This window comes from Vipera berus (genome assembly GCF_964194415.1).
Source record: "Vipera berus genome assembly, chromosome: Z".
In the NCBI taxonomy this organism is placed as follows: Eukaryota; Metazoa; Chordata; class Lepidosauria; order Squamata; family Viperidae; genus Vipera; species Vipera berus.
In genome coordinates this window covers 52787837-52807415 of record NC_138205.1, presented here as the reverse complement: position 1 = coordinate 52807415, position 19579 = coordinate 52787837, and the positions used below count along the sequence as shown (strand labels likewise).

The 19579-nt window shown below is 38.4% G+C and overlaps 1 protein-coding gene across 5 annotated transcripts in view; it reads right to left on the bottom strand.

Annotated features, from left to right (window-relative positions):
- Window positions 1-19360, bottom strand: part of PIP4K2B (phosphatidylinositol-5-phosphate 4-kinase type 2 beta) — a 38211-nt gene extending 18851 nt beyond the window's left edge. For 4 of the 5 annotated variants that reach the window (XM_081344049.1, XM_081344051.1, XM_081344048.1 and 1 more), the window contains exons 1-5: window positions 18232-19181; window positions 13221-13318; window positions 5449-5545; window positions 3911-4063; window positions 2750-2896 (exon numbers count right to left, since the gene is read on the bottom strand). In XM_081344049.1, the coding sequence (XP_081200175.1) occupies window positions 2750-2896; window positions 3911-4063; window positions 5449-5545; window positions 13221-13318; window positions 18232-18408 (672 nt within the window). In that variant the 5' untranslated portion in view covers window positions 18409-19181. Of the gene's footprint in view, window positions 1-2749; window positions 2897-3910; window positions 4064-5448; window positions 5546-13220; window positions 13319-18231; window positions 19182-19315 lie in introns of those variants that run through there. The other variant, XM_081344047.1, reaches the window with a different exon arrangement.
- Between the last annotated feature and the right edge of the window lie 219 nt (window positions 19361-19579).

Here is a 19579-nt window from a genome sequence, read left to right as displayed (position 1 = left end):
ACGTTATGGCTCTATGGATAGTCAGGTTCATACAACATATTAAAAAACCTGGATTCTCTCATCTCAGTGAATCAAAAACTAATTGCCTTAAAACTATCAGTGTTTGATCTAGGAAATCAAGCACATCTATGCATTATTGTATGAAATTTTTTTGGATGTGTAGTGCAGGAATATATGCAATAATATTTCACTTCTGTCAGCTACTTTGTGCAATATATGCTAAGAGAAGTTTGCAAACAGTCATGAGATTCCATAAAACCAAAACAGTTCCAAAGGATTAGTCTAAAAATTTCTGAAGAAGTCACAATTATTCAAAACAAAATATTTACTTTACCCTCCAATGTCTCTTAGCAATTCCAATCTCGGGAGGGACATGGGGAATACCAATTTGGTTTCTATACTAGCAAATCACAGGAACTAAAATACCTTGATACAACTAGTGAACATCACAACATCTCATTCTGTACAGCAAGTCTGGAAATAATCTTTTTCCTTTTAACTCTGTGCTGAAGCTTTCCTCTTCCAGCATAAAACTCCTACAGAATGCATAATCAGCACCAGGCCTAAAGGCTTTAGTCTAGCCATGGTCTACTGGACTCGACCCTCAGAGAAAACCAACATTATACAAGGAAACCAAATCATATAAAGATACAGTTGCAAGAAAAAGTATGTGAACCCTTTGGGATTACGTGGAGTTTTGCATGAATTGGCCATAAAATGCGCTCTAAACGTCATGTAAGTCACAACAATAGAAAAACACAGTCTGCTTAAAATAATACTACAAACATTAGCTGTTGTCATGTTTTAATTGAAGATAAGATGGAAACATTCACAGTGCAGAGTGGAAAAAGTATGTGAACCCCTAGCCTAATGACTTCTCCAAGAGCTAATTGGAGCCAGGAGTGAGCCAACCTTGACTCCAACCAGTGTGATGATATTGGATGTGTTGCTGACAGCTGTCCTGCCCTTTAAAAACACACACCTGTTTGGGGTTTACTGGTCTCAAGAAGCACTGTCTGATGTGAACCATGCCTCGCAGAAAAGAGCTCTCAGAAGACCTACGATCAAGAATTGTTGACTTGCATGAAGCTGGAAAGGGTTACAAAAGTATCTCCAAAAGCCTTGATGTTCATGTGTCCACGGTAAGACAGACTGTCTACAAATGGAGAAAGTTTAGCACTGTTGCTACTCTCCCTAGGCGTGGTCGTCCTGTAAAAATGACTGCAAGAGCACAGCGCATAATGCTTAATGAGGTAAAGAAGAATCCTAGAGTGTCAGCTAAAGACCTACAGAAATCTCTGGCACGTGCTAACATTTTTGTTGACACATCTACAATAAGGAAAACATTAAACAAGAATGGAGTACATGGGAGGACACCACGGAGGAAGCCATTGCTGTCCAAAAAAAATATTGCAGCACGTTTGAAGTTTGCAAAAGAGCACCTGGATGTTCCACAGCACTACTGGCAAAATATACTGTGGACAGATGAAACCAAAATTGAGTTGTTTGGGAAAAACACACAACACTATGTGTGGAGAAAAAAAGGCACAGCACACCAACATCAAAACCTCATCCCCACTATAAAACATGGCGGAGGGAGCAACATGGTTTGGGGCTGCTTTGCTGCCTCAGGGCCTGGACGGATTGTTGTCATTGATGGGAAAATGAATTTCAGAGTTTATCAGGACATTTTGCAGGAAAACGTACGACCATCTGTCCGCCAACTGAAGCTCCGCAGAGGATGGGTGATGCAACAGGACAATGACCCAAAGCATACAAGTAATTCAACAAAACAATGGCTTCAACAGAACAGAATACGCCTTCTGGAGTGGCCCAGAGTCCTGACCTCAACCCGATTGAAATGCTGTGGCATGAACTTAAGAGAGCGATTCACACCAGACATCCCAAGAATATTGCTACACTGAAACAGTTTTGTGAAGAGGAGTGGTCCAAAATTACTCCAGATCGTTGTGCAGGTCTGATCTGCAACTACAGGAAACGTTTGGTTGAGGTTATTGCTGCCAAAGGAGGGTCAACCAGTTAAGTCCAAAGGTTCACACACTTTTTCCACCCTGCACTGTGAATGTTTCCATCTTATCTTCAATTAAAACATGACAACAGCTAATGTTTGTGTAGTATTATTTTAAGCAGTGTTTTTCTATTGTGACTTACATGACGTTTACAGCGCATTTTATGGCCAATTCATGCAAAACTCCACGTAATCCCAAAGGGTTCACATACTTTTTCTTGCAACTGTAGTCTTTGACTTATGATCACAATTGAGCCCAAAATTTCTATTGCTAAGCAAGACAGTGGTTAAGTGAGTTTTGCCCCATTTTATGACCTTTCTTGCCAAGGTTGTTAAGTGAATCACTGCAGTTGTTAATTTAGTAACACCGTTAAGTGAATCTGGCTTTCCCATTGACTTTGCTTGTCAGAAGGTCGCAAAAGGTGACACTGCAACTATCATTAATATGAACTAGTTGCCAACCATTCAAATGTGAACATGGTGATGTTGCAATGGCCCTAAGTGTGAAAAATGGTCATGTCTGTTTTTTGGGTGGCATTGTAATGTCAAATGGTCACTAAACATATAGTTGTATTATGTGAATTACACAGAAATAGTATTTTTCAAACGATATCTTACTTTCTTCACAACTTCAAGACTCAAGTGTCTACCTATGATTCTAAACTTACAAGGATGCACTTTTTTGAGGCCAGGACAATGTTGAACTTCAGAGATGCTCACCTTGAGATCATATTTTCGATGCACTGTCAACCGGTGACTAAACACATTCCTGGTGACTACCATGTAGGTTTCCACACCATCTACTGTAAGCCTGTACATGCCTAGAAACTGGGGTAAAAGTGTATTCCCATGACATTCCACAATGAACTGAAGGGAATAAAGAAAAAAAGGAGAGAATATATAACCAATTAGCGTAATTTGCCAGCGTAGTTTAAATGAAGAGGTTTTTGGAGCTGCTACCGAAGGAAAATTTAAAAGGGCATTTAAAAGGTACTTTTTAAAGTATCAATATTTCATAATATAACCTGACATCCTAAATTATTTCTAATAAATGAAACCAAAAGGACAAAGAGAAATATGACATTGGTAAAGCATAATTGTTTTGCTATAAAGGTTAATCTTAGAAATAAAAAACATTTCTGAGCCTTATTTTCACCAGAATGAAATTTGATAATGACAAGAAAATAATTATTCTAGCTACATTTTTCTAAGGTCATATCTCTTCAGTTATCATGAAGAAACTTTCTGCAATTAGAAAGAAATTTCTTGCAATTAGGTGATCTTCTGATTATTGACCTAAAGCTTCCACTGTCCTGAATAGACCAATCTACCTCCATTCAACTTAAGTATGAGACAGAGTTGTTCAAGAGAGCCTATTGGTTTAGAACTCGATAATGCAGCCAGAATGTCCTGAATAGAGAAAACAAATGCAAATAAAATAAATTTCAGGATAAAGTGAAAGATAAAGAAAAAATATCCCCATAATACAAAACAAAATCTATACATTTGGGTGGTAAAAGGCTTTAATGGAGCGTTTTCTTTTGAGATCCCAGTTCCTCCTCTTGGAATGTTGCTTCTTCATCACAAAATATAAGTTAATTATGGCAGCTGTTTCCAATAACTGGAAAGTGAAAAAGAAATTGAGGAAAAAACCTCTGGGCTCAGCTGTTTGATGTCTCTTCTAAATAAAATAATACAGCATAACTCATAGGTTATGCTTACAATAATCTCATAAACTGGCAGAAATAATCTTTTTTTTCAGCTTCTTCTTTCTCTCTTGCTGGGAGAATAGGAAAAGTTCTGTACAAGGCTCCCCCAAAATATGAGCATCTACTTAAATGTCCATCAAAACAGTATACTTTCTTCCTACACATATCCCACCTGGTGATATTTCTTTAGAATGTTGTGCATCTCTGCAACATCTTCACTTGACACTGCCTTGATGACAAACCGCCGGTCATAGGTGGTAAGGAAATGAACTCCACATCGCCCGTGGCTATCATTGTATACTGGAGCACTCCGGGTCACAGAATTCTGTGTGGAGATAAAGAGAACAAAATCCATACTAGGAAATGATGGGGAAGAAAGAGCAGACCAACTGGGTATGCCACACTTATATGAAATTAGACACCCATAGCCCATATTTCTGTGTATCTGTTTAGACACAGAAAAACAAAGAGAGGGCAAAAAACAGAGGGAGTAGGAGTGACTTCCAACTTTCTGCCGACTTCCCCATTGAGTTTCCTAATGGGAATCTTGCAGGGACGATTGGAAATCTTCCCTTCCCTTCCATTTCCAGCAGGCCGGTAAGTAATGCTGCTGAGTGGGAAAAGGAACAAGAGATTGCGAAACTGTTTGGGAAACTGTTATAGAGCATCAGAAATAAAGATCATGTGATCATAGAAGCAGCCACAACATTCCCAAATGTCATTCCCTAGGAAATCCCAGATTTTGGATACATTCTATAAGTTAGCCTATTTGGTTCAAAAATTATTCCTCTTTGATGTATCATCTCACATAATTAAATGTCAATGAGAAATTTAATACTAGATGACAACTAAGAGGAGATATGGTGAAGAAAAGTGCTAGGAAGATTGACGGTTTAGCTAGTATATAGATGATGTGGAGAAGGAAATTAAAGAGAACAAAGGGAGGTTCTAGGCCTCTCTCTATTCACACTGTAGGCCTTAGTTTGTTTTGGTTGAAACCCGAAACAAAATATTCCAGACTTTAATTACGTTGAACTCAGCCCACTCAAAAAGGTTCTGCTAAATCTCTGTGCCACAATGTGTTTGCTCTGTGCATAAAAACTTTTTTTTACATCAGGGGTCCCCAACCGCTGGGCTGCAGCCCACTACTGGTGGCCTTGAACCATTCGGAACCAGGCTGCGGAAGTAGTGGGTGAGCGTGTGCATATCCCCACTTGTGCGAGTAGCAGCCAAGCACACACACATGCTCTATTTGTGCAAGCGGCAGGTGCACTTGCCTGCCACTTGCACAAATGGAGCTGTGCACACACATACACACACTCACAGCTCACACAGAACCATTCTTTCTCCCTCCTCACCATTGGTCCACAAAGCCAGAAAGGTTGGGGAATATACGATATCTAATCTTTAGTATAAGTTTCTGCTACCCTCTTTTGTATCTTTCTTTGCTCATACTTTTATCTTTATCATCCCTTCCCCAAACCCATCTTTTTTTCTATCTCCCATTTTTTTCTGCCTGGTATATTTCAAATACACAACTGTTTGGAAGAAAATACAAATGCAATCAATATAATAAATAATTTAGTCTGATTCACTAATACCAGTTATTGTAGCACAAGATTAATTTCTAACTACCACAAAACCAAAAATACTTTCACACCTCAATTATTCATATAATTGACATATCTCAATAAAAAGTTTGTTCTCTACCTGATAGTCCTGATCATCAATCCCAAATCTTTCCCGGAGATTTCGGAATACCATTGGACAATACTCCTTAAATTTGAAGCGGCTTGGGAGATTCTCTCTGAAAGTAGCCACAAAGAATTGGTGATTCAGTGATAGGATAGGATAGGGTAGGGTAGGGTAGAATTCTTTATTAGCCTAGTGTGATCCGACACACAAGGAATTTGTCTCCGGTACATTAAGCTCACATATAAACAGCAAGTAATAGGTTATAATAATAAATACAATCATTAATCATAGGTTATAAACAACAATTGATAAACCATAAGAAACCAATTGGAGAAGATATTAGGAAAGTTGAGAACATGAAAAAAGATGAGAAATGAGAAAGTGCTGTGGGAATTAAATGTTCAGCAGAGTGATGGCATGCGGAAAAAAATATGGTTGTTTTTGGCATGTAATGCTCTTTAGTGGTGTCCTGAGGGGAGAAGCTGAAATAAATTATGTCCAGAATGTGAGAGATCTGTAGATATTTTCTTAGCCCTCTTTCTCGTTTGTGCAGTATACAGATCCTCAATGTAAGGCAGGCTGGTTGGGATCATTTTTTCTGTAGTCCTTACTATCCATTGAAGTCTATTTGGTTGCTGTGCCAAACCAGACAGTTTCTGAGGTACAAATGACAGACTCAATAATTCCTTTATAAAACTATACCAGCAGATCCCTGGGCACTTTGAGCTTTCTGATTTGACGCAGGAAGAACATTCTTTACTGTGCCTTTTTAATGATGGTTCTAATGTTGGGTGTCCATTTCAAGTCCTTGGAGATAATAGAATCTAGAAACTCTACTGTTGATACTGTTGTTAGGGTGTAAGTGTAAATTTTAAATATACATAGTAGATTATTATTATTTGTTAAAATTATTTGCTGCCTATCTCACCATGAGACTATTTTAGGTGGCTTACAATAATAAAAAGGAAGAAAAATGGAAGTATAAACAGAACAAAAGTAAAATAATCGGATAATAAAATAAATAATGAAAAGGAACACAATGAGAATAATACATCAATATGATAACTAAAAAGAGAGTGGAGAGCAGAGGGTAGAGAACAGAGAGGAAGTGGGGGAGGGTAAGTGGAGTTTGCCATCAATCTAGCAGCCACCTCTAGTGTGGAAGTCTGATCCTCAAGCCAACCAGCAGAGACAGATCTTCAGAGACATGGCATGATTAAGATCTTAACACTGTATGTCTAGTTCTACACTTTTTGTATATAACTATTTTTAAAAAATGTGCATTTACATTATGTGATGATGAATTCAGACTTCACTAGCATAATCTTCTCCCAGATATGCTGCAATTCTGATCATGTTGTCTGGGAATTCTGGAACTGTAATGCAACACAGCAGTTCAAACACATTTGATCAAAATCAGGTTGGTTATAGGAGTATTGGCTGCCTAATCAAAACCTGTGATTGATTGCTGACTGCTTACCCTATAATGAAGTTATATTTATTAATGCTGACACTGCTAATGCTGTATAAATGTTACCAGTACAGGCACCAATCTACAGGGCTAAGAATTTTAAAAAAAATCTAACAGAATAAAAAAAAAAAGCAAAATGATACATCTTCCACTATGCATTAGAGCATGATTAATCAGGTTTAATTACAGCAAATGAGTTGGTTAATAGCAGTTGTAGAATTTCTGACCTCATATATTGACTGAAAAACCTAGGGAAGAAATTAAAATTTATGGCCAATGGCTAATTTTATAAGTGAATGTATATAGGCAAAATTGTTCAAAGCCTTCAGTAATTCATGTAGCATGAAAATAAGTTTTTGTCTCTTCATTTCATTTTCTTTAGGAAGACAAATAAATTATAGTTTTATAATACCTTAAATTTAAGATTGTTTTTCTTTCAAATTACATTTGCCTTTTCATGATCAGCCCTAAATTTTTCCCTTCATAAGATGAACATTTGACAATCTCTTCTGGGTACTACTAGTACAAGGATTAGACTAAATCTAATGGTAATCATGATGGATCAGCCATTTGGATACATTTGGAAAGCTCACAAGCTTGGATTGAAAAGCAATAGATCCTTTTACAGTCAATTCCCTAAAAACCCATTTAAGGCACACTGCCAATGATATAGCGGGTAATAAATAACCATAAATATTAGTAGCCTCTGATGCTCTGGTATTTGTTAAGTTTTTTTAATACAGTTTCACTGACATTAACACAAGTATTATTAGCAAATTTCAAATTATGCCGTGTGATTATGCTTCTTGGATCTGAATTCCTCCATTTAATTTTAGTGAGTGAAACTATGAGATACAAACTTCTCCCTTTTCACATAACTGAGGCACTTTACAACAGTGGTTTATAAAAAATTTGAAGCCTTTTTTCAATATTTAATTTTTTTTAACTAATGTGTTTAATTGGACTCTCTGAATCTAATTTTTGAACTTGGATGGAGAACATTCAACATGTTAGTATGGTGTAGAATTAAGATGTTAGACTAAGACTGGGGAGATCCAGAATCAAATCATCTTTAGTTTTAGCCATGGAAGTGCACTGGGTATTTTGGACCAATTTCTTTTTCTCAGACAACCTACTTCACAAAGGTGTGTGAGGAAAACTGGCAGAAGTACTATGTACAGCATGTTGAACACCTAGAGGAAAGGTGGGATTATTTAAGAAACAAATAAATATATTTGCTTAAAAACTAAATGAAAAGCATTATGCATAAAGGATAGAGCCAAAATCTAGATTGGCTAGTGGACTGAATGAATACCACAATAACGTTTTTTTTTAAATTAAAATACTATAGTGCTATTTAAAAGACACAAGCTACAGAAAGTAATTTGGTGATTTTGTAACTGTTGTCCAGAGCTCAAGAAAGAAAGACTATTGCAGCTAATTTTGAAAGAAAAAATAAAGTGCTTCTTCTAACTTTCAACTACTATATATCCTCTCAACTACATTAAAAGGTTGGAAGACTTCTCAAACACATTCTGAGTAGTTCCACAGATTTTGACATTGAAATCTTAATTCCAAGCAATTTAATGGGAAATATAGGCTAAAACTCCCTCTATTGATCAAGGTCTTGAAGGCAAAGGGGCTTGTATGAGTAAGTGAAATTGTGGGCTATGTCATTGGACATGTATACGTCTAGAAGGGTCTCTGAAGGAAAACAGGCCATGATAGATACCCCAGACTAATTACATCTGCCAACTCACATTGGACCAGTGTGGTCTATTCCTTCCACATGCCAATACAACCTCAAAAATGGCCCTCATTCCCCAGAGACCCTAGGGCAACTACCCATGGCAGCAGGAAGACCTGCCTGAAGGCAGAGGGTGCTAAGAATCACTGGGTTAAATCAAGCTGCCTTTAGATTTTAGACATAGGAACAGTCAACATTCAAACAATGAAAACGGAAGCTCAAGTAGAACTGCTGACTGAACTCAACGATATGCATTGGGATATCATTGGATTATGTGAAACACATCGAGAAGGCGAAAATTTAGTTGAACTTGATAGGATTGGACATTTGCTCTACACAAGAGGTACTGAAGATGGATGATGTGGCAGAGTTGGTTTTCTCATCAACCAAAACCAAAAGACTTTATAGTAAAATTTGAAAGTATATCAGACAGAGTAACCCAATGCATCATTCAACTAAACAAACCATACAAGTTTCAAATCATCCAGGATTATGGACCAACAATAAGCTATAGTGATGACGAGGTCAAAGAGTTTTATGGTGATGTGACCCATCTTCAAGGCAAAGAAAAATGCCGATACAAAATAATAATGGGTGACTTTAATGCAAGAATAGGAAGAACAATACCTGGAGAAAAAGCGACTGGCTCGTATGGAAGTAAATGAGATAATAGAGGTGACAGATTAGAAGATTTTGCTGAAGGACAGAAACTTTATACTATATATTGAGCTCATTTTACGAGAAAAAGCTAGCAGAAAATGGACATGGAAGAGTCCATTGGTTACACAAATGAAACTGACTCCATCATGCCAAGTAATAAAGCCATATTCTGCATCTGAACTGTCATCAATTGTTTTAAAGTTTGAAGTGACCATACAAGCTAAAATGAAGATAGACTGTCAAAAAGAGAGTATGAAAATGATAAAGATGTCATGAAAAAACAAAATAATGAGTGATAAGCTGTTAGTGCCATAAAGTGCATAAAATAAGTATAAAATAATAAAATAAAATAAAATAAAATATATAAAAAGTAAAATAAAATGCCATAAAATAATGAAAAATGGCAAAGCTTCAGGAAATGACTATGCTTACGGTTGAAATGCTGAAAGCTGGTGGTCACAGTGCCTCAGAGAAGAAAAAAATACCTGATGCATGGAAAAATGCTGAAGTGATTTTTATACACAAGAAAGGGCCCCAAGATGATTTAAAGGACTATCGCCCAATAAGCCTTCTTTCAGTCATCTACAAGGTTTTCACCAAGATATTAGCAAAAAGAATATTGAAAACGTTAAATGATGCACAGCCAAAGGAGCAGGAAGGCTTCAGAAGTAGATACAGCACAATGGATCACATCCAGATTGTTCAGCAAGTCATTGAAAGGCACAATGAGCACACCATGCCTCTATGCATTGCTTTCATTGACTACAAAAAGGCAGTATTTGATTCAGTATTTTAGCAAGCAATAATTAATGCATTGCTCAATCAAGGCATAGACACTGCTTCCATAAACCTACCACAATAATATATGAAAAAACAATGGTGACAATTTGCCCTAATGATCTTAAAGTGGAAAACAACATAGAATGAGGTGCACGACAAGGCAATACATCTATCCTTTTCTCAGCCTTCCTTGAAGAACTATTTCACAAACTGGACTAGGCAAAAGATAGAATAAAAATCAATGACACCTATTTAAATCACTTAAAATTTGCAGATGACGTTATTCACTTCTCATAAGACCCAGAAGAGCTACAAAGACACATACAAGAGCTGGACAAAGCAGGAGAACTATTTGGTTTAAAAATAAACCTGAAAAAGAGCCAGGTTATTTTTTAATAAATTCACCAAAGAAATATTTTTTTTAGATCTGGAGAAGAACTAGATGTAGTAGACCACTACATATACCTTGGCCAATGGATCTCAATGGAAGGTGATACAATAAAGGAAATTGAACTCTATTAAATATGATTGCAGGCATTCGTCAAGCTGAGCATAATTTTCAAGAACAACATCCCCCTATGCCTGAAGAGAAAAGTTTCCGATCAGTGTGTGTTACCTACTGTAACATATGCTGGTGAAATATGGACACTAACCTCACAATGAGCCGTGATTATGCAGTGTTTAGAATGCCATACTGCAGGCTACTTGTACTGACTGCTGGCTGACTGCAGTTCGGCAGTTCGATTCTCACCAGCTCAAGATTGACTCAGCCTTCCATCCTTCCGAGGTCAGTAAAATGAGGCCCCAGATTGTTGGGGGCAACATGCTGACTCTGGTTAGAAAGGACTGTAAAGCACTGTGAAGCAGTTTATATGTCTAAGCGCTATTGCTACAAAAACTACAAGTGATCCAAAAAGCCATGGAAAGATACATGCTCAGAATTACAAGACGAAATAGAAAGACCTGCACATGGATTAGAGAACAAATAAAAGTACACGATATCATCAAGAAATTAAAAGAACTGAAATGGAAATGGGCTGGTCACACAGCAAGAACTGATGGCAGACAGACAAAAGTAATCATAGAATGGATCCCACTTGATAAAAAGCATCCACGAAAGAGTCCTAAAACAAGATGGATTGACAACATTAGCAAGTATTGCGGGCCCAATTGACAAAAGGAAGCTCAGGAGTGTATTGGTCGGAAACAGGTGGAAGAAGCTTTCATCCTGTAGTGGATACACAATGGCTAAAATAATGATAGGCTAAATAAAGAAGAAAAGAAGTTCTCTTTATACCTACAAAATATTCTTAATCCATAAAAAAATGTCCAACTATACATATTATTATTCAAATTATACTAATAGCATTAATGGAAAAAATGAACAAACTTCTAATTATTAAAAGTTGATCTAGATTGCCTGGCAATTGTAATCTCACTACAGGTTAACATGTTGTACTTGAGATTAAGTCTCCTTCAAAGCCTATTAGGGAGGAGTCAATGATGCCACTTTCACCCCTAGTTTGTATATTTCAATCCTTCTCTGAATTCAAGTCTGCTGTCGAGGACATGATTGAATATCTGCCAAACTCAGCTCTCTCAACCTAACATTTCTAACACTGGAGTCAGTTTGCTTTCTATTCTATATTCAAATCCCAAGGTTCGTCCAGATGTAAAATCTCATTTTCCAACAAGAATTTTAAAATAAAAAAGTGGATTAGGACATAGATATACAACTAAAAAGAATTTAAATTCCAAAAGGCATCATAAAAACAGCAGTAGATAAAAAAAGTCCTGCAAATTATCGGCTAGCTTTAAAAGCCACAATGAATAGTTAATATGGCTGCTAAAGTACACAGAGAGATGCATCGGAGAAAACATTGATGACTTTCTCCCTCTGCAAAACATTGTAACCTATTTTTTTTATTTATTTCTACTACACTGTATCAAACATGATACATAGAACAGATCTAAAGAATAGGAAGGCATAAAGAAAGAGAGAAACTTGTTAAATATGCTGGTCCATCAAAATACAGTAATACGTGAGTAGCCTACACATTTGGTACAGAAGGGATTTTACCCTCTACATTCTGTTTTTATAAGAAAATGAATTGTGGTCCCCAATCATATCCAATCATGGCTAAACATAGAGCACACTCAGACAAATGAATTGTGCTGAGTTCAAGTTACTCTTTTATAATACGATGTTTGCCCGAAAATAAGACCTGCCTCATTTTTTTTTGCTCCAAAAGAGGAATTAGGGCTTATTTTTGGGGAAACATGATAACAGGGTGATCAGCCCGCTGGGTGCCCTTCCCCTAGCGTGTGCCCAAAAGGCTAGGGGAGCTGACAGTGTCTGGCTGCAGCCTGCTGGCCCCTTTGGCTGGTGCACTCTGGAGCAGCACAGCCTGCACAGCACAGGAGTTGATTATCTGTCCAAGCAGCAGGCCACGTCCTTGCGCGGCAGCATCAACAGCAGGAGGACAGGGGGAGGCACGTGATCTGGATAAGTCACAGGCAAGCCAAGAAATGGTGGGACAAAGTGGGTAGATGGCCGGTGCTGGTGTGTGAGGACGAGCCTCCCACGTCCGCCTGCCCACTCCATTCCACCAGCTCTGTTTGCATGCGGCCACGATGGGACAGGCAGCAGCACAGCACGTTGGGATTGCCTGCACCCCCATGCTTCTGTCTGCTGCCGGTGCCACCGTGCATCAGGATGACCTGCCTCCTCCCCCCTGCGTGTCTCTGTTTGGAGGGCCGGCCCAGTGGTCTCAGAGCTTGGACTCATCTGCACTGTATGGGCTTCAGCTGCTGCCAGACACTGTCAGCCCCTGCGCACTCACTGCCTCCTGTGCTGGCCATGCCCCCCCGGGCTGATGACGATCTTAACTGGGGCTTATTTTGGGGGTAGGGATTATATTAGGTGCACGCCAAAAATCAGGCTAGGGCTTTTTTGGTTGGATCTTATTTTCGGGGATACATGCTAGTTGTTTTCCTTTCATGTCACATTGTTTTCTGCAACATTTTGATTCATGTCACTATATATTCATATAAGCCATCTATTCAAATACTGAAGTTAAATGGGGAATGGGAGGTGAAATATTTTAATAAAAAATGTTTATTACTCACTTATTGAAAAGATGATTGTCCACTTTAATCTTGCTGTAGGCTTTAAAGTCATCTGGCATTAACATAACAGGGACAGGGACATTACTCAACTCATTAATCTGCAAAAGAAATGCAACATCTAAACAGGATGTGAGGGAAAAAAGAAAGGAAGTCATATGAATTGTTGGAATGTACAATTGTAGAGCCAATAAATCCCATTAAGATTTACTGGCAGTTTCAGCATTAAATGAATATAGTCAAGAAAGCAGTTATGTTCTATTAAAGGGGTGATATTTATTGAGAGAAGAAATCATAGGTATCTGAGTGCTCTAGGCTACATCATCTGTGTCACCATCATCATGAGCAGTTGCTATCTCCAGGTTATGATTTTGTATAATTTATATGACAGTGTACTGTTCCTCTTTCTCCTTTTCAATTTTTAGAGAGATAATTATTTAAATCTATATTAATAATTTCAGGTCTGTCTTAATCACTCATACTTTTAGTTAATTATCTGATTGTATTTTGATGCAAAGACGTGTTTAGCACCTGCTAAAATGTTACTTTTCTTACTAGTTTGTTTTTTCTCAACTTCATATGCTATACTACATACACATTTGTATTTGGCCAATGAGCACTTTTTCACTGGTTTCTTTCCTTCTTGCAAAATTGGAAGTAGATGAAACAAGAGCACCTCTCAATGGGAATTTGAAGATAAAGTTAGCTAAGAAACAATATGTACATTTGAAAGAATTTTCACACTAAGATGCTCATAACATATGATAAATCAAACCCATGAGTACTGAAGTACCATATAGTCTATGTGGAAAATATTATTTGAGGCAAGTAAGGTATTATGTGGGAGCCAGTTTGGTGTACATAATGGTTAAGACAAAAGACTAAATACCACAAATGTTAATCCTAGCCATGAAATCAACAGGGGGACTTTGGGTCAGTCACACTCTCTCAGCCACAGGAAAAAGGCTAGAGTAAACCATTTTTAAAATCTTGTCAAAAAACTGCAGGGAAATTTGTAAAAACCATTACATGACTAAAGGTGTGAAATATTTTTGAAGCCCAAGGAAAGAAAATAATATTCAGAAGGGGGTCAGGTTAGAGGTCTCTCTAGCACAGGGAAGCGGGGTGGGGAGGTTGGCAGAAATGCTTAAAATTCTATTAGACTTTCCAGAAATTATGATCCGAAATGAGAAGACTTCCGCCTAAGATTCTGTAACTGTTTGAACTTTAAACTTCATAATGCTCCTAGGTGGTTATATTGATTTTAGACCAATCCTTCAGGGGCAACCATGTTGGAGAAAATAAAGGCATAGCTAACTAACTTGGTATTATGCTGAAGGAACATGTTAAATGATATTCTGTCTGCTACCTTATTTTAGGGATGAAATGCCTGGACCTCTATAAACTTAAGGAAATAAATTAGATGTTATCAATTTCAAGGAGCACTGCAGGGTCTCTTCATGGTAATATTGCCATGTTACTTCACAGAATGGAAATAATTCCGGCACCAATATTGGTTATTTTAGCATAAGGAGGAAAACAAATTTTCCATTGGATGAAATCAACCAGTACTAAACAAGATGATAGATGATAAATATATTCAACTCTAATTGTCAAGGCATTTTTATTCAGTAATATTTATTGCTATTGCAATAACAATAAAAGTTTTTGTCACAATGTAGCATGTAAAAACAAACACCTAAATAAAGTGACTTGGAGAAAACACTTTGTTCATATAAATAATATTCATCAAATATTCACAAATATTCATATTCGCTGCAAATATTCACCAGTGACTTTAAATAATTAAACCTATTGCAATTGCATGAACCACATTTAAGCATCTACAGAGTTTTTGTCTTCTTTGTTTTCCCTAATGCAGGGTCCTCTTTTTCAGATCAAGCCAGTGTTGATCCATTGATAAGAATTGATTGACTGGTTTGCTGCCCGATCCTCTCATTGTGGGCTGAAAAAGAAGCCAGCTTTTATGCCTAAACCAAGATTAGAACTCATAGACTCCTGGTTTCTAGCCTGTTGCCTTAACCACTAGACCATATTTGCTCTCAGTTAAGTGCCTACAAATAAATCTTGTTTAACTTCTATTCTTTACCAACAATGATGCTGAACAAAGGGACTTTCTTCTACCTGTTGCAGCACTCCCATAGACATGTGAACAAAATTTGGACCCACTTGGGCCCATCTGAATTTACAATTGCTCACTTACCCACTTGCTGCCAGTTGGCTCTATCTGCTACTACTATCCCCACCACTACACCATAAGCAACTGCTACATAGGCCAGGGCCTTCTTTTGCACCACTGTAGCTGAGGTTTCTCTCATGTCCCACCCAAAGCCCTCTGCAAAAGATGTTTGGTGCATGAAAAAAAGCCTTGGCAAAAAAGAATCCTTCTAGCCAAGTCTTCGTTCACATGCCAGGTTTCTTTCCTGAAAGACCCCATGTGGGACATGAATGAGGCCCAGGCATGTGAACAGAAACTCTGGCTGAGGTGCGAGAGAAGTCTTGGTTGCACTGGCCTGAAAGAAGGAGATGCAGAAGAAGGCCCTGGCTGGTACTATAGCAATGTATAGGGATAAGAACTGGGTGGTTGGGGTAGCTAGTGGGTAGGCAGACAGATTGGGGAGAAGACAGGCAAATGGGGGGAGTTTAGGAGGAGACAGTGGAGGCAGTCCCTAATCTTACCAAAGCATGGAGATGGGAGGGACAATGTTGGCAATGGCTTGGATCAGGATGGGTCCTCACCTAGTGACCCGTAGAATTCAGTTAATGACAGCAATGGGAATTTCCAGGCTTGCCAGTGCTAAGCAATGTAATCATGTGATGTTACATTATGACTGCATCCCTTAGCAACAGAAATTCTGGCTACAATTACCATTGTAAACTGCCTGTGAGGTCTTCCAAATGTTGCTGAATTAATATTCTCAGTAAACTCAGAAAGCATGATTGATTATAAAAAATATTGGGATTTGCAGTCCATGAACACCATAATTTCCCAGATATGTGCATATAATACACAACAGGGCTTGTCAAGATGCTACTTTTGAAATAAACATTCTTAATTTCTTTGGGACCATCTTACTAACTTGAGCTTGTGAAGTGCTAGTGAATTATTTTTCAGTAACCTTCCTCTAAAATGCCACTTTTCCGATATTCTGGGACTATTAGTTGACAATGCTCACTAACATTTCTAGGATGTGTACAGTTCTGTCCCTGGACTCTAGAATGGCAAGAGCCTTTTACTGCTTTGTACAACTGAAACAATCCACAAATATATTCAGACAGATTCCAACAAAATGATTTATCATATTATTTATAGATATTTAATTATCTGGATAATGAAAAAAAATTATCATCTGTTATCCCTTCTTAACTTAGAGAAGGTGCATTCCTGCTTGATGAAGATTGTTTATTGAAGCAAGCAATAATTTAAAATACAGATAATAATAATAATAATAAAATATAATAATAATAATAATAATAATAATAATAATAATAATAATAATAATAATAATAATAATAATAATAATAATAATAATAATAATAATAATAAACCTTTATTGTCAAAGTACAACATGTGTACATGTTTACTCATCCTTGGTAAAGAATATGCCAGGAGGGATTTACTGAACCCAGATGACACATAGGTTACAAAAACCAGAACCTGCTGTTGAGAATTTGAAGCTACAATCCTCATATAGAGCACTGTTCCTAAACTCAAGAGTCCACATCTAAATAAACAATCTCCTGGTTCATTCTAAAATAGTGCAGCAATGTTGATTTTGAAGGAAAAGGTGATTCAACAGAAAATGTTCCTCCTTAAATCAAGTTCAGGAAAAGCACAGCTTTTTAAAGAAGTTGTCAATAGGTAAAATACACATGTTGCGGGTGAAGAAGGAGAGTACAAAACTTGGGTTGAAACTAAACATTAAGAAAACCAAGATCATGGCATCCGGCCCTCTCAATTCCTGGCAAATAGATGGGGAAGAAATTGAGGTAGTGACAGATTTTATTTTCCTGGGCTCCAAGATTACTGCAGATGGGGACTGTAGCCAAAAATTAAAAGACGCTTGCTCCTCGGGAGGAAAGCCGTGGCAAATCTAGACAGCACACTGAAAAGTAGAGACATCACCCTGTCAACAAAAGTGCGTATAGTCAAGGCTATGGTCTTCCCAGTTGCAATGTATGGCAGTGAAAGTTGGACCATAAGAAAGGCTGAGCGCCAAAGAATTGAGGCCTTTGAACTATGGTGCTGGAGAAGACTCCTGCGAGTCCCTTGGACTGCAAGGCGATCAAACCGGTCAGTCCTAGAGATCAACCCTGACTGCTCTTTAGAAGGCCAGATCCTGAAGCTGAAACTCAAATACTTTGGCCACCTAATGAGAAGGAAGGACTCACTGGAGAAGAGCCTAATGCTGGGAAAGATTGAGGGCAATAGAAGAAGGGGACGACAGAGAATGAGGTGGGTGGATGGAGTCACTGAAGCAGTAGGCATGAGCTTAAATGGACTCCAGAAGATGGTAGAGGACAGGAAGGCCTGGAGGAACATTGTCCATAGGGTCACGATGGGTCGGACACGACTTCGCAACTAACAACAACAAAATACATATACCCACATGTTCCAGTCCCACCAAATTCCTACTCGTGTGTGTGAGAAGAAAGATTATTGTAAAGAACCTCTTATCTTCTATGAGGAAGACTTTGAAATTTATTAATCACAGAATTGCTTCCTCTTTGTAATTATTTTTTTTACCTGCTTTCCATTTTAAAATTACCGGTATGCCTTTCTCTACAATTTTCCAATATTTGTTTTCATGCAAGATATGAATTCTTATAAATACCTAAATAAAGACATTTGCCCTGTACCTAATAATCAACACAAGAGTTGCTACAGAATGGTTGTAAGAAGAGACAAATATTCAATGGCAGAATGTGCCTCTCTAGTTGAGAGGTCTTAAGTTCAAAGAGATGGGAGGTGAACTGTGTTGTTCTTGCTCACCGTGTGGTTGACTCCCCACATAAGGACACTCAGGAGCGGTTCAGAGGCTCGAAACAGTTTCACTTTCTGGCAGACGAAATGCTTCTTCTTTGTCTTGGTCTTGGAAGCACTGAGCGCAGCACCTATAGCTGAGCCAGCGCTTGCAGCCGCTGTGCCTCCAGTACAGTTTGAGGCCATGGAGAGAAAGGGTCCTTGGGGCTGCTAAAGAAATATTGGCTTCCTAAAAGCAGAGTTTTTTCATACCTCTCCTTAGGCCCCTCCAACTTGGGCAACACCTCAGACAGTCATGTCAAAATGCTCTCCAAGGAAAGGCCCAGACTTCTGCTCCTTCAGTACTCAGCCACTCTCCCTCCACATTCTTTGAAGACAGGACTTGTACCAGCTCAAAATGGCACCACTTGGTACATAGACTGGTTGGATTTGACACCTCCTTGCAAGATACCACTAGATCCAGCCTCTCATTGATATCACCACAGGTTCATTCCTTTTTAAATTTGAAGTGGTGCTTCTTGTCTTTTTCCGACCTTCAGATTACGGTGGGCCGTTAAAGGCACCGCTTCTATTCTTCTCTGCTCAACCGCGGCTGAATATCATTCGAATCTGAGGTACTTCTTTAATTCTCCCTATAAGTTCCCCAAAATGGTACCATCCAGCCCTCCCTTTTCCACATAGACCAGTCCCACTGCAATTAAATCAGCCGTATCCCTCCCTCCATAAAAAGCGTTCACAACGGTATCACCTTCGCTCCACCCGTCCTCCTCCTATTTTTTCCTTTCTACTTAATTCAGCGGAATCACCTAAATAGATAGGAGATACACACAGGTGCACATGCACACGCACCAATCACAACAGTACCACCCACATGAACACACCCTTCCCCTCGTTACAAGCAAGAGTTCCGTTCAGAGAACCGGGCACCATACCATAACTCGCCTTTCACATCAGTTTGATCCGAGCCCCACCCCCTGTCTATTATCAAATAGTAATGTCTACCTCCCTCCCCAAACTTAGCCTAACCTTAACCCCCCCTTTACAACATAGTTCGATTAGTTTCATCTGCTATGAATATATCGCCCCACCCCACCTTCCCCCCATGCCTCCTTTTCCGTGGTTTGTTCCACCGCGGAACAAACTGTGCCATCGACTCCTGCGCAAGGAGGCGTCAAGATGGCGACGAATAAAGGGAGGGGCGGAGCGGAATGTTCCATTTGTCTTTGAGAAATTGAAGGAGAAAAGTACTGTAGTAATAGTTTATTTAAAAAGAGTCAAGGAATTATGTTGTGACAAAGCAATGTAGCTTGGATTAATTTTTTAAAATAATGCGCAGCTAGCAAATCCACTAACTTTT